The sequence below is a fragment of the Myxocyprinus asiaticus genome, chromosome 42 (genome assembly GCF_019703515.2).
Source record: "Myxocyprinus asiaticus isolate MX2 ecotype Aquarium Trade chromosome 42, UBuf_Myxa_2, whole genome shotgun sequence".
In the NCBI taxonomy this organism is placed as follows: Eukaryota; Metazoa; Chordata; class Actinopteri; order Cypriniformes; family Catostomidae; genus Myxocyprinus; species Myxocyprinus asiaticus.
Genome location: NC_059385.1, coordinates 9362858 through 9378341, shown reverse-complemented (window position 1 = coordinate 9378341; position 15484 = coordinate 9362858). Strand labels below are relative to the sequence as shown.

The following is a 15484-nucleotide window of genomic DNA, read 5'->3' as shown; positions in this document are numbered from 1 at the left end:
AGCTGTAAAAGCAATGTGCAGCTGCACAGACAACAAACCACACTCAGGCTTGCTTGGCACTAGTGACAGCACAAGATGAGGACGCGTTCTTACTTTCAAACACAGCTGGACGAAGTGCAATTCTAAATGCAGGGGTCTCGAGACATGTTTTTCTACATTTCAAACTATGTGTAAATTGACACAGCAACTGCAAAACGTCAACATATTCAACGATTTCAACTGCAAAATGGATTGCTGTGGACTGTAGGCCAATAAAATTTTTGTGTTCAATATTATGGAAATAACTATCTAAAGCCACTTTTTGTATTGTTTTATCAATGCTTTACTCATCTGCCAAAATAATGTAATGCACTTTATTTGTCTGAATTATTATAAATGATCAGCCACAACATTAAAACCACCTGCCTAATGTTGTGTAGGTCCCCCTCGTGCCACCAAAACAGCACCAACTCGCATCTTAGAATAGCATATCAAAATTGTACAGAGAGGTTATCTGAGTTACCGTAGACTTTGTCAGTTCCAACCAGTCTGGCCATTCTCTGTTGACCTCTCTCATCAACAAGGCATTTCCATTTCCAGAACTGCCACTGACTGGATGTTTTTTTGTTTTTGGCACAATTCTGAGTCAATTCTAGAGACTGTTGTGTGTGAAAATCTCAGTAGATCAGCAGTTCTAACTCAAACCAGCCCATCTGGCACCAACAATCATGCCACACTCCAAATCACTGAGATACGTTTTTTTTTCCCCATTCTGATGGTTGATCAGTTGACATTAGCTGAAGCTCCTGACCTGTATCTGCATGATTTTATGCACTGCTGCCACACGATTGGCTGATTAGATAATCGCATGGATGATTGTTGGTGCCAGGCAGACTGGTTAGAGTATTTCTGTAACTGCTGATCTCTTGAGATTTTCACACACAACAGTCTCTAGAATTTACTCAGAATGGTAATTATATAATTATTAAGAATTATTCAATCATTATATATTGAATAATTATTTGGGGCCGTTCTCAACAAATATTTTTATATGCAATTATTTGCCATTAATTAGATTAATTAATCAGCATTTCATGTAATTAATTTGATTTAAAAAAAAATTATTGATTGACAGCCCTACACAAAACATTTATTTTTCCATTATATAAATGTAATAGTTAATGTTTCAATGAAAGTTAAAATAAAGTCTTACCATAAAAGATGATAAATAGGGCAAATTTCCATTTATAAGTACCAATTTTTGTACCTTATAGATGTAAACGTTTATCATTTTTAGTGTTTAAATGTCTCCAATAAGACAAAAACTTCAAGATGATGTAATTTATTTGATCTAAACAATTTCATCGTTTCCCAGCTTAATATGCAGTCAACAGAAAGTAAGCCATTTTGTAGGCTGACTTCACAAAAAGTTTAACACTATGGCTCTTTGGCACTACAAAATCTTTCCTCTGTTTGTTTGAGTAGTCCGTCCAGTCTGACACAGCAACAATGACCACGTTTACATGCACTTAAGAAAACGGTTTATTCCAGGGTTTAAGCAGAAAGTGGCGTTCATGTAAACATCATGTAAACAAGAACGCTGATTTCCTTATGCTGTTTAAGGGATTAAGATAAAGCGGTTTAACACACCTAGGTTGCTCTCAGAAAACACGGCTTAATGTGGTCATGCAAACGTATTAGCGCTGTTCTGATGGGTCTCTGAAGAGTGCGTGTGCGTGGAAAAGACCGGGATAAGAAACGTCATAAGATGGAGCCTAACAACATGTCAACACAGCAGAAAGAATTCAACATTTCTGGGAGTACAGTGGAAAAAAATCACATACACTATAAACTATACTGTCCCTCACGTTTGCATATACGCTCCTACATTGGGGGAATCCCGGAGTTTTACGTAACAGGGAAACCCCACTATTGCAGTGCAATTCAGCTGCAGGTTGTGATAGTAAGTTAAGGAAACAAACACAGCAACAACTCTGGAATACCTGGAAATAAAGAGAAGCAATGGAGAATAAAATAGTGAAGTCTTCCTCGGATCCCATGTTTATTATTTCCACGAGTGTTGTGGGGAAATTCAGTTGCTGTGGATAAAGATGCTTACTGATCGAGCCGCAAGTGTACGGGTGAAAAGAGTACACCGCTTATACAGTGCATGTAAACTTGAATGCTGTTTTCTCGCAATAACTCGCTTTCTTGTGTCCATGTAAACATAGTCATTGGCTCTTCCAATGTGAGCTCGGGTTGGAAAAAATGGAAGATGGGAAGATTTCAGGAATTTGTTTGAAGGGGGCCTGGGTAGCTCAGTGGTAAAGACGCTGGCTATCACCCCTGGGGTGTGCTGAGTGACTCCAGCCAGGTCTCCAAAGCAACCAAAGGGTAGAGTCGCATGGGGTAACCTCCTCGTGGTCACTATAATGTGGTTTGTTCTCGGAAGGGTGCGTGGCGAGTTGAGCATGGTTGCCGCGGTGGATGGCGTGAAGCCTCCACACGCGCTATGCCTCCGTGGCAACACGCTCAACAAGCCACATGATAAGATGCGTGGGTTGACAGTCTCAGACTGGGATTCGTCCTCTGCCACCCGGACTGAGGCGAATCACTACGTGACCACGAGGACTTAAAAGAATTGGGCATTCCAAATTGGGAGAAAAATTCTCTGAAATGACACACTTCAGCTTTAATGAGATTTGAATGCGGCTTTCAGAGTCTTCTAGCACCCACTTGAAGACAACCTTTTATTTGATAGAAAACAGTTTATAGCCAGCACTATTTACTACCCTATGGCAGAGACACAAGCATGTGTCAAAATACTGTGTTTAATCTCCAGCAGCTGAGTTTGGCTGAAAGTGACAGACACTCACACTCCCTATCAGCTTCCTGCATGCGCGAGTCCTCCTCCTGCAGGTAGGACTGCAGGTTCTTTAGCACCTGGATCTTCAGGTTCACAGTTGTCTTACTGTCTGCCAGGAGGCCGTTGTAGAGGTTTTTCACATCTGTAGCAAACATCAGTTCTGGGTGCTGGATAAACAGGAACCCTGGAGAACCAGTGGATCACAGATTTATTCAGTTTGAGCAAAGCCAAAGGTGATGACTAGCAGTTCAGAGACATGAAGAGCAGCAGATATTTACCTAAACCAATGATGGCTTTGGTCTGCACCTCCTCATCCTCATTCTTAGTGAAACACAGCAGCAGCTCAAGCACTTTTTCTTTTATGATCACCTGAAACAACATACCAGACAGGTAGATATAAAGACCTTGATCCTGTTCAAAAATACAATATAGTCCCATTCACCTATTACAAATAGCCATCAACTTATTTATTTTTTAATTATCAGATAATTCACCCTAAACTGAAAATTCTGTCATCAATTACTCACCATCACTGTTGTTCCAAACTCACATGACTTACTTTCTTCCTTTTAAGCAAGAAGTTCATGCTGATCTTTTGCATTCAATGAGAGTTAATGGGGACAGATGACAGAATTGTAAAAGTAGTCCATATGATCTATATTCCAAGTCTTCAGATGCCATATGATAGCTTTAGCAAGCAAAACAGAGCGCTGAAATTCTTCCCCTCCTCCACAGTTTTCAGATCTCATTCACATTTAATTCACATAAGGTGCAGTATTCATCAGTGTGAACATTCTACCTAACATCTCCTTGTGTTCCACGGTATAAAGAAAAATCAGACGGTTAAGACCAACATGAGAATGAGCAAATGATGATAGAATGTGTATTTTTGGGTAAACTTTTACTTAAAATAAATTCCTGGGAATCAGAACTACTATAATTTTGTGCATCAAACCTTATTTGTGCCTTTAAACTCCTCTTGGTCAAAATCAAAATGTCGGCACAGGGCACCCACAGTAAAGAGTGACCGCAGAAGTGCGGGCTTATTAGAAACCAGCACAGTGTTGCTTGAGTCTTCCTGATGCTGCATCTTCAGTTTGTTCAATGCCCCTACACATTGAAGAGGAAAAATCATTTTAGCCTTAAATAACACTCTATATGTCTTTTGCATAGGGATGTGTTAAGATTTTAATCACATTCTTATTAATTAAAATAATGAATTTATTATTTTAATAATTTTTTTTTAATTTAATTTGTATTAATAATTGCAATTAATAATTTAATAATTATTGAACTATCAGCATTAGTCTGCTTATTCCAATATTGGATGCAAATAATATCAAGTTTCAAGTTCAAAGAGCATAGTCTTTATGTCAGCTTTTAAAGTACTGAACAGTTATCCAATTTTTATCCATATTATTAAAGTTTTTGTGACTAATTTTAGCATGTAAAATGCAGTTTAGAACTTTAGTGTGAATGCTGTAAAAAAAAACAAAAACAAAAAAAAACATGCAGATTTATAATATCGGCCTTAATCACTATTAGCCAAAATGTCTCTATCACTGGTTAGTCCTGAATAAAATTTACTGACCGTAGTATCTGTTAAAACAAGCCCAGACAAACTTGTAGTTTTGGGTGACCTTGTTGACCACTGCGCCAAGACAGCTCACACAGTGCTGCACAACCTGTGGGATACAAGACAGAAAGCACCATGAAGCTCTCAGTGTACAAACAACTGGACATCAGAGCTGGTGATTCTCACACTTCAACTGACCGTCATCCCGTATTTGATGATGAGTTTCATCAAGTCTTCTTCAATCGTGGTGAGGAAGTTTTCACTCGGATGGTCCATCAGAGGAACAACAAGCTCCAGGATTTTAGCCACATTACAGATCACCATGAAATCACTCTGAGTCTGAATAAAAAATAAAACACACAAGAGGACAATTTTCAACCAACAGTCAAATTGCCGGCACGGACGCATAAGCACTTTCACTCACTGCCCACTAGATGGCAGTATGACCCCATTTAATGGAATACATCCTGAATTGACCTAAGCTCCGCCCCCTTTGGTAACTGTTGCTCACTCTGACAAGCTTAACTGATCGTCCCATATAATTAATTGGTCATTTCTATTCACAGAACAGTATTAACTGGCCAATTTGTCAATAAATTGAGCTCATAAAGTGGTAAAAATGTTGATAAATGTCCTGTTTAAAAGGACTTCCATAGACTTACATTAGAAAAGAGCAAAAGCCTTTTCTGATAATACTGCTGACAGCAACAGTTGCTGAGGTAGGATTGGTCAGTAACGTCTTTAAGGCTAGACTAAGCGAAGGGTAAATTGTTCTTCAGTATACGTACGTTACACTTAGTGGTCAGGTAGGGCTGCATAGTCATGGCGTGTTTCACCATCAGCTGGGGTCTAATCTTACTGAACAGGTACAGTGTGGTGATACACGCCACCAGGCGATTTGAGGTCACTCCCTTATTCTCACAGTCTGCAGAACAAAAAGACAGGAAAACTCACCAGATGCCCAGTAAATATAAAACTTTGGTTTTATGATCGAGCATAGTGATGTCATTAAAGCCCGTACCGGCGAGAGACTCTTCGTATTTGAGAATGTGCTCCACTAGACTGTCCACAAGTTGAGCACAAGCCTTCCTGGCCGGTTTGTATGAGGCATCCTCCTCTGATTTCAGCAACTGGGGAAACATAGATTAAAACTTGAGTTAAGGAATAGTTCAGGCAAAAATGAGAATTCTCCCATCATTTACTCACCCTCATGCCATCCCAGATGTGTATGACTTTCTTCTGTAGAACACAAATGAAGATTTTTAGAAGAATATCACAGCTCTGCAGGTCCTCACAAATGCAAATGAATGGTGACCAGAATGTCCAAAAAGCACAAAGGCAGCATGAAGTAACCCATATGACTCCAGCGGTTAAATGTATATCTTCTGAAGCGATTTGATAGGTGTGGGTGAGAAACAGATCAATATTTAAGTCCTTTTAATGTTAAATCTACACTTTCACTTTCACCTCCACATTCTGGTGTGGAAGTGACTTTCACATTCAGCCACCTACTGGTTGGGGCTGGTCAAAGGTGGAAATTTATAATAAAAAATAAATAAATAAAAAAAGGACATAAATATTTATTTGTTTCTCACTCACAACTATCTTATTGCTTCTGAAGACATGGATTGAACCACATATGGAGTCATATGGGTTACTTTTATGCTGCTTTTATGTGCTTTATGGACATTCTGAGTTCTGACCACCAATCACTTGCATTGTGAGGACCAACAAAGCTGAGACATTTTCTAAAAATATTAATTTGAGTTCAGCAGATGAAAGAAAGTCATACACATCTGGGATAGCATGAGGGTGAGTAAATCATGAGATAATTTTTTTGGGTGAACTATTCATACATACAGCGACTTCCAGCAACAAAGCAACTGCAACTCAATTTTCAATGAGAGTGACTGATTTCCGCCAACATGAGCAACAGAGACCTTTGTCGAGCAGAAAATCTAATAAAATAGTACATTCTAGTGATAATTTCTGATTTATTTCAAAGTGAAAATGTTGCTATTTTTATTGTGTGTGTGTTGTAAATGAAGTATTGGAACAACCAATCAAAATTGTCCATGAACCGTAGAGGAGGTAACTCACGTTCTGAAGTAGCTGCTCAAACCAATCGTAACCAGAATCCCTGCATGCAGAGACCTGAGAGAGACATTATGTGACCTTAGACTGATAACTTCAGGCATCAGAACACGTCATTAGGTCAGATGGTTTGTACCCCAAACATTTCTACATCCTTACCACATCTGTGATGTTGAGAATCTTGCGAGTCATGGCCTCTTTATCATGCTTAGGTGTAGGGGTGAACCACAGCTTCTGAAACGTCTCATTCACCAATTTCTGTAATAGAAAATTCAAATCAATTTTCCTTGGTTATAATAAAGCTTCGAGTCAAATAAAGCATCTGTAAAGCAAATAAAGCAACGTTTTTTTGAGATTAGAAAATAAATTAGACCCCTAGTTTAGAAAGTAAATTAGATCACCTTGATGCCTTCCTCATCATTGACTCTCCTGATCATCTTTACACACATCTCTGTGATCTTGTTGAAGGTGGGCTGCTCCAGACAGATGTCTCGAAGGATTTTTATAACCCTTTTCCTCACACTGATGCCTGTGTCCTGAAGAAAACATGCTTGTCAGCACAAATCAGCCAATGTGATGTACTCATAACATTTTTTCACACTCACTGTTCTGACAACAGTGAGAATATTTCCTTAATTACTAAATGTTTTAAAATCTTTCAGTTTAGCTGAATCTCTAATTCTATAAACTGTGCCAGCGCAAGTGCTACAGATAAGACGATGCTGACACTTGACTTCTGAAATAACAACTGCTAAGTGTATGTACAAAGAGGAAGCACAAACCAGGATCCGCTCGATCAGCATGTCATAGTACTGTTCGGTTAGCTGTGGACGACTTAGTACAAACCGGCCCAGCAGCTCCACTGCAGCTTCTCTCACACTGGTGGAATTATCCATCAGACGGCCATGAACACCCCGCTGCATGTCCAGCTGCACAGATTTAACACTGTTATAACACTTCACTCCAATGCATTTCCTCCAACAAGTTGCAAATGAGAACCCTAAAAAGAGACAGATTTCTTCCATTGATTGAGAAACTGAGCTCACCCTAGCGAGAATGCTTGGATCCACTGCGACCACTTCTGAAAGACACTTCATCGCTTTTGTTCTGACTGCGATGGCACTTTCACCAAGAACTCTCAAGATCTACAGACAAACAGAGGGGACGTGTTATTTTCATGGTATTCTGTATAAGTAGAGTGAAATATGAAGAGTTGAAGAACTCTGACCTGTGTGAGATAAATATCAAAACTCTGTGCAAACGGCCTCATGGAGGCCAGATATCGCACAATAAGACACGAGTCCTCGTAGTCCACAGTATCAGAGTTTGCTCTGTGGAAAAACAAACAGGTGTCAAAGTAACTGGCAACCAGTTTGGGAACCACTTCTTTAAACCCTCAGAAAATTGACCCCATTCACTTCCAATGTAAGTGCCTCACTGTAACCTAGCCTTTTGCTTCTTTTAAAGAAATTTTTTTTTTTGTGGTAATCAAAATTTTTGACACAAATGCTGTCAATTGAGCTTAACTTGTACTGAAACCTTTAAGAAAGTTGCTGAAAATAAACAAAGTTGGGACAAAAAATGCTGATGTGATTACCTCAGACTGCTGAACTTTGATGGCGTGGTCTTGATAACAGACCGGAGGAACTTCTTGCGTGCTTCGGCTTTCTGCAAGATCTCACTAGTTGTCTCGATATCCTTGGCGTGGTGCAGCCCGTCAGATGAGTCATCGTCCCTCTGTGATTTCATGGCTTTCTCCGTCTCCGTGCTGGTGTCCCTGAACCACTGCGCGATGTAGAAATTTCGCGCAAACTGTTGGGTGTGAAGACATCGCAAGTACATTTAAAATATACGATTTTCAACAGAGTCTTTGATAATTCACAGGCACTAAATAGTAGTAATAGACCGAGATACTGGCTAGGCTGATTCTATGGCCGATATTTGGCCATTTCACAAAGAAACACATTTTTTCACATTTCATCAAAATTGTTTAGTGAATTGTAAGCAAATATTGTGTAAAATAAGTACATTTCATTTAAGCAATTTCATGAACATCTCATTTGTCAATCTTAAATTGTATTATGTATAAATCTGCATTATACTGAACACTGAGCACACCGCTCTCTAGCTACTGACATTGGCCTGTGAAAAACTCATCTTGGTCAGCCATTACATTTTGAACCATATGTGACAGATGTTATGAAGCTGAACTAGAAGTCACTAAATTCTTGGGGTTCTCACCAATAGAGATGGATCTGTCTCCACGTTCTCATCCAGATAACTCAACAGAGCCTTCTGTAGCTGCTGAACCTCATCACTGCCAGAGCTCTGTCAAACACGATATGAAGCAGTAATATCAGTTTCATTCAGGACCAGGAGATTCATCCATGCAACACAGATTGGCAGAGTCTGCCGTTACCTCTCCAAGAATGCGGTCTATGGAGCGCTGGTCCATTTTGCTGGTGACTGCATCCTTGCGAAGACGGGCAGCCACTGTGCCCAGATAATCCAAAGACGCCACTCTCAGAGCCATCTCTGTCTGCTTATTACTGAACTGGTGAACCTACGAAAAAAGAACCAGAAAGTCAGAGTTTGAATCTATGCTAAATAATCTTTAACTGTCAAGACCTCCTGTCTGAACAGAATTTCAAATACCTGCCTTCAAATATCTAGCTGAAACTCACCAGTAACCTTCCCAGAAGGCTCAATAGCAATTCAGCAGCTGGCCAATCAGGTTTATTAACCGTGGACAGAAGGTCTTGGATAAAGTTCTCAAACAGCGGCCTGTAGTCATCCTCACCTTGCTTACTGCCACATCTTTAATAATAATAATAAAAAAATATAATAAACCAAAATCATAATATTAATCATTCATTCAGGGTTTGTAAAAAGAGACATACTTTACTGATCCCCACACTGTATTGAGTAAAAAGAAAATCCTATATAAATGGGTTAGGGTGTGTAGCTGGAATTATAATAGGGACTGAGTTTTCTGTGTTGCATTTTAATAACAGAGCTCTTACTTTTTGAGGAAAACGGAGAGGAAGTTTTGTGCTGTTCTCATTGCAGTCTCATAGGAGTTTGTGATTAGAACATCCTGATCAACCTGAAATAAAGAAAATGTCTATTAAACATGTCTTTGATCAGAACAATTTTACCAAAGAATGTAAACATTTACCTACATTTGTTTAGTTTTCTCACCAAATTGACTCATAATCACATAATCTTTCATTTCAGCAATTACAGTAGCTAAGAATAAAAACATGTAATACTACATCTGAGTAATTAAGTGCTATTAATGATATGTTTAATGTTCTTCATGATATGACCCCCTTAGGTGAACTTTAATAATGTGTTGTGATGGGCTGTTCACTAAGGATGCATTGTTGCTTTCCATCTACGCTGTTTTTAAATTGTTGGTCTTTGTACAAGACGGATGTATCCTTTTTTCAGTATCTGTGGCCATGAGCACTTCATTGTTAAGATGTGTCACATTAAAAGTAGTTGAACTTCTGAAGTGCAGTGTATCACTGTCGGTTTTAAAACAATGGAACAATCAGATGAATTTGGGGAAAGGATAAGCATGTTTACATATAGACAAGTGGCAACACTTTTCAAAAAGGTTACATTTGTTAAAATTAGTTAACATGAACTAACAATGAACAATACTCCAGTGGTTAAATCTATATCTTCAGAAGCAATATGATAGGTGTGGGTGAGAAACAGATCCCTTTTACATTCTTCTTCTCCTCGTGTTTTTGGTGATTCACATTATTCATGCATATTGCCCCCTTGTGGGCAAGGAGAAGAATTTCAAGGAAAAAAAAAGGACTTAAAAATTCATGTTTCTCACCCACACCTATCATATCACTTCTGAAGATATGGATTAAAACACTAGGGTCATATGGATTACTTTTATGGTGCCTTTATGTGCTTTTTGGAGCATCAAAATGTTGGCACCCATTCACTTGCATTGTATGGACCTACAGAGCTGAGATATTCTTCTAAAAATCTAGCACAAGCGGTAGGATAGTTCTTGGTAACTAGTAAGTGTAACGATTTATATTCCGAGTATCTTACGAATTTATCTGAAGAACTTACTTGTGTGGCAATACCAGAGTATAGCTTACCTTTCGAGAAGCAACACGGCAAGAATCAAACTCCAAAAATTTCCTCAAAGTCCTCCACCTTGTAAATGTTCTCTCTGGTTTTACTCCGTTCTCGGTCTCTTTGTCTTTTAGCAAGTCTTCGAATTTTGGCGAAGCTAAGTTTAGTTTCCTCTATAACATGTCTGCCATGGACGTTCATATTCTCCCGGTTGAGCAGTTTACTACAAATAGCCATGCCCCAAACTCACACTAAAGGTTTAGATAGAAAGGGATGGGTGGAGCAGAGCGGGCCGCTCAAAATATAAACATAAGTGTTTTGATAGTGCCTGAGAGGCTCAATGTTTAGACTTTTGGGGGATGTATACCCATGAATGGCTTACTTATAATTGTCAATAAACAATAAACGTATTTTGACATAAAAAAAAAAAAAAGTTACACACTTCATTACATTGCATATTACATTAGTAAATGCAACTAACATGAACTAACAATGAACAACTTACAAAGATAATTACTGTAAAAAATATACTGTTCAATGTTAGTTCATGATACCTCATGCATTTACTAATGTTAACAAATATAACCTTATTATAAATTGCTACCGACAAGTGTTTAGATTGGCAACAGTGTCAGCACCAAAACTGTCACGATCTGAGGTTCTGAACCATGCTGGTAAAAGAGCAACACCAACCCTTACCTTCCTGTCATTCTCATCATCTGCATCTTTATCAGAAGGCAGATGAACCACACACTGAATGAGCTGCAGAACCAGAGCTGTCACCATCTGAATGTACATGGGCTCCCCGTCCACATCACTGCTGTTCAGTCTGAACACACAACATAGTAAAATAAACTTACTCTAAAGTATCATTGACAAAAATAGCAGGCTGGACTGGAGCAGCTACCTGTAGTTTCTCAAGTTTCTCTTGCTGGTGGGCAGTCTGGCGAGAGAGGTGAAGATCTCCTCTAGGATCAGCTGCCTGTGCTTCTCGTACCTGGAGAACACCTGGGAACCACACAGCACAACAGTGTTAGACAAAGTTTGCACAGCACAGCATAGAGAAAGCTAAAGTGCATAGGTACTTACAGCCGTCACTAAATTAATGGCGCAAAGCTGCAGCTCACTCACATTCTCTACAAAGAATGGAGTGATGCCCAGAGATGAAACCTGCAAAGAGAGACAAAGATGATAATAGATAATATGAATTTTGTGATTGATAGACAGAAAGAGAGGACATGACCCAAATGACAGACTTGATGTGATCATGCAACCTTGTGGCTTTTATTTGAGTGTGTTCATTTGGAGTGTTTCACTTTAATCATTCAGCTTATACAAGCCAAAATTCTTGCATACTGCTGTGAAACTAATCAAGCATCACACAGTGGCTGAGGGAAACTATTAGTGTGTGGGACATGACTTTGTTTTGTAACGTTCAAGAGAATGCAAACATCGTGAATTTTGCAATGGATTATGATTAGCACGATTATGCATGCTTTCGGATCGTCTCAGCTGCATGGACATTGTATCCACTCACACACACCCCAACAGCAAAGCTTTGGATTTGCCAGAAACAGCAAAGACTGCAAATGCTGCACAGTGTATGGCGAGTCATTTTCAACTAGCTGTTAAATTAATTAGTCATGCAAGCCCTAGTTTGACCAGTCATATTGGTTGGGAGTTTGTGTTGATTCAAATGAGGACCCACAAGTGTTGATGTAACAGATTCTCACCTGAAGGATGGTCGTGTCAGTCATCAGCTGAATCTCCAGGAGTTCGGACAGGTTACTGATAACGTCACAAACTTTATTGTAGAGCATGACGGTAACTCTCTGCTTGTGCGTCGAGCATTTTGCTCGCTTGGATTTCGAGCTTAGTGTTCCACCTACAACAGAGCAAGAGTAGAAATCAATTGTTGTGATGACATTTACCATACATACATGCAAAGAATGAAATACTCTTTACACATCCTAAATTCGACTCACAACTTTCCAGCATAAAGTACTGGAAATACTGTGCAAAGTACAGTGCACGAATTCACAGCCAATCAGAATATACGTTACGTTAAAGGTGCTGTAAAAATTGTTTTATGGGATGGTATGCAGAAAATGTTCCTTCTCCCTGAAAGATATCACTGAAATAAGTGTCCTGAGATATCTCACACATTCAGTGTGAATGGTCATAACAGCACTAGACTGTGATCAGCCAATCAAAAGACTTTGATGTGCTTTCTGCCTGTCAAATCATTTTGCGCGTTATCATAGTGTAGTAATTGAAGCGGACCACTCAGGTTTAATGTCATATTTAGTTTCATAACTGCTAATGGAGCTATTTTGCTACTGTTGGGTTTGACAACCATGAGAAGGTGACGGTCTCAATGCTTTCTTTGGAGGGGGGTGTTTTGGAAAGAGGGGGCGTTTGTAATTTAACGGTTCAGTATCGTAGAAGTACTAGAGCGGCTAAAATCGTTTACAGCACCTTTAAATTACACAGCAATCTGGACTTGGATTTGGACCAATGTGATATCACTGTGAACGGGGCTACCCAATGGAAACAAAATTAAAACCATGCGACTGCAATATTGTTGATTGTTCTACCAGGTCAGGGCAAGAATTAAATTCCATGACTGTGGGAACCCTGAGGGAAAACATTTTGAGACATTTAAAAATTACATGTGGTTTGGACAGTATATTAAGGTGTGGGACTGACCTCCATGAGGGTTCACCCTGTAGACAGGGTCATACTGCGGGTACAGTGTGTTCTGCAGATGAAACTTGGAGTACTGCAAGACCCTCTCAATAACATCCTCAATGTAAACGGCCTTGGGCATTCGTGCTGAGGTCATGATGTTAAGAGCCATTAGACAAGCATCAGCAGATTTGGTGACACGTTCCATGATGAGGTCACGCCACAAACGCTCCTCGTCGTCCCTGTCGTTGCCCTGAAATCATGAGGAGAGGAAACCTTTCAGTGTGATTCCACCACATGGACATTCAGACATGACAAACCACATTGATACTTACATGATTCAGGAGTGTGGAGAGCTTTGCACCATCCTGAATGTTTTTTTCCAAAATACCCTGTACCTTCACCAACTTATCAGATGGAATCTGGGGATAAAAGCAGCGAGTATATCAATACAAAGATTCCAATTGTTTTATGTGCCTCAGCAATATTAATAGAATCTGGTAAACTTAGTGCATTAAAAAAGACAATACTGAATCATATCAAGCTACAATTTTCCTTTTTCCATAAAGTGAAATTTCTTTTTAGTGAAACTAAAAAGACATAATATCTAAGAGAACATATCCGTTCCTTAAACAGTTCATGTCTAAGGGGCACTCAAACTGAACGTGTTCTTACAGCAAAAAAAAAGACACATTTCTAAAAGTTTTTTTTACTTAATACGGCACTTTCAATTGATACAGCACAGCGGTCTAAGATGACTATCTAGCGCATGTTTACACAGAAAAACAATTGCAAAAACAGCAAAGATTAAAAAAACACGTTCAGTGTGCATGGTCATAAGTCAAGTTTTTGACAATTCCTGGCCTTAAATTAGCATAAACGTTTCTTTAACCTCGTGTGACCCCGCAAAATTTTAATTTATTTAAACTGACTAAATACTGGGGGCCTGGGTAGCTCAGTGGTAAAAGACGATGGCTACCACCCCTGGAGTTCGCTAGTTCGAATCCCAGGGCGTGTTGAGTGACTCCAGCCAGGTCTCCTAAGCAACCAAATTGGCCCAGTTGCTAGGGAGGGTAGAGTCACATGGGGTAACCTCCTCATGGTCGCTATAATGTGGTTCGTTCTTGGTGGGGCGCGTGGTGAGTTGAGCGCGGATGCCGCAGTGGATGCCGTGAAGCCTACACATGCGCTATGTCTCCGTGGCAACGCGCTCAATAAGCCACGTGATGAGATGCGCGGGTTGATGGTCTCAGATGCAGAGGCAACTGGGATTCATCCTCCGCCACCCGGATTGAGGCGAATCACTACACGACCACAAGGACTTAAAAGCGCACTGGGAATTGGGCATTCCAAATTGGGTGAAAAAAAAAAATAAAAAATAATAATTACTGAATACTGTTCACAACACTCTACACTGTCATTTAAGGGTTAAACTTCTGGCGCACCGAGTCACGTGACACAACAGCATGACGTCTATTTCTGCGAGGTGCTTCCATGGCTGCAGTGCGAACAAAAGTGCCTCTGGTAAGAAACCTCTACGTTTTTTCATTGAAACCTGTTTGGTTGTAAAAAGTAAGGCCTCTAGTTTCATTTGATATGCCGCTTTAAAAAAATTTCATTTATTTAGCGCTGATAAACATGATGTCCACATATGTGGAAAATGGGACCTTATTCCCTCAAAAGTTGAAAAAACATGTTAGTTATTTTGAATAACTTTCAACGTTAACACATCTGTGGGCCATTTTGCTTCATTTTAATATACATTTTGTTAAATGTTATTTCATCATCACTGTACAATACAGTTCTATTCCTTTACATTAGTAAATGCTTTCCTATATTTACTGTGCATTTTCACATTGAGAATCAATGTATTCATCCAAAAGTTGAAACATTTTGCTTTCAGAGGCTTTATAGAGTTAGGGTGAAAATTAGGGATGGCACCGATCCGATACTTGGATCGGTATCGGCTCCAATACTGACGTTTTTAGACGGATCGTGTATCCAAATCTGATACTGTGTGTTAGTCATGTTCGTTACTTTCAAGCTCCAAAATGACATAAAAGAACCATAAAAACACAATTTAAGTACTTCATATGACTCGTGCATTTTATTCAAAGCCACTTGAAGACGTGCGATAGCTCTGTGAATCACAAAAGGCTGTGTATAATAAGTAA

The 15484-nt window shown here is 39.4% G+C and overlaps 1 protein-coding gene across 5 annotated transcripts in view; it reads right to left on the bottom strand.

Annotated features, from left to right (window-relative positions):
* Window positions 1-15484, bottom strand: part of LOC127432501 (nipped-B-like protein B) — a 45713-nt gene that overhangs the window by 10098 nt on the left and 20131 nt on the right. For all 5 annotated transcript variants that reach the window (XM_051683639.1, XM_051683641.1, XM_051683642.1 and 2 more), the window contains 24 exons: window positions 13646-13732; window positions 13332-13563; window positions 12356-12507; window positions 11712-11792; window positions 11530-11630; window positions 11322-11451; window positions 9539-9621; window positions 9200-9332; window positions 8935-9078; window positions 8757-8843; window positions 8113-8327; window positions 7744-7846; window positions 7562-7660; window positions 7298-7444; window positions 6917-7051; window positions 6675-6773; window positions 6522-6575; window positions 5443-5551; window positions 5210-5346; window positions 4620-4760; window positions 4437-4530; window positions 3801-3955; window positions 3124-3214; window positions 2856-3029 (listed from right to left, as the gene is read on the bottom strand). In XM_051683639.1, coding sequence (XP_051539599.1) covers window positions 2856-3029; window positions 3124-3214; window positions 3801-3955; window positions 4437-4530; window positions 4620-4760; window positions 5210-5346; window positions 5443-5551; window positions 6522-6575; window positions 6675-6773; window positions 6917-7051; window positions 7298-7444; window positions 7562-7660; window positions 7744-7846; window positions 8113-8327; window positions 8757-8843; window positions 8935-9078; window positions 9200-9332; window positions 9539-9621; window positions 11322-11451; window positions 11530-11630; window positions 11712-11792; window positions 12356-12507; window positions 13332-13563; window positions 13646-13732 — 2983 coding nt within the window. The remainder of the gene's footprint in view (window positions 1-2855; window positions 3030-3123; window positions 3215-3800; window positions 3956-4436; window positions 4531-4619; window positions 4761-5209; window positions 5347-5442; window positions 5552-6521; window positions 6576-6674; window positions 6774-6916; window positions 7052-7297; window positions 7445-7561; window positions 7661-7743; window positions 7847-8112; window positions 8328-8756; window positions 8844-8934; window positions 9079-9199; window positions 9333-9538; window positions 9622-11321; window positions 11452-11529; window positions 11631-11711; window positions 11793-12355; window positions 12508-13331; window positions 13564-13645; window positions 13733-15484) is intronic.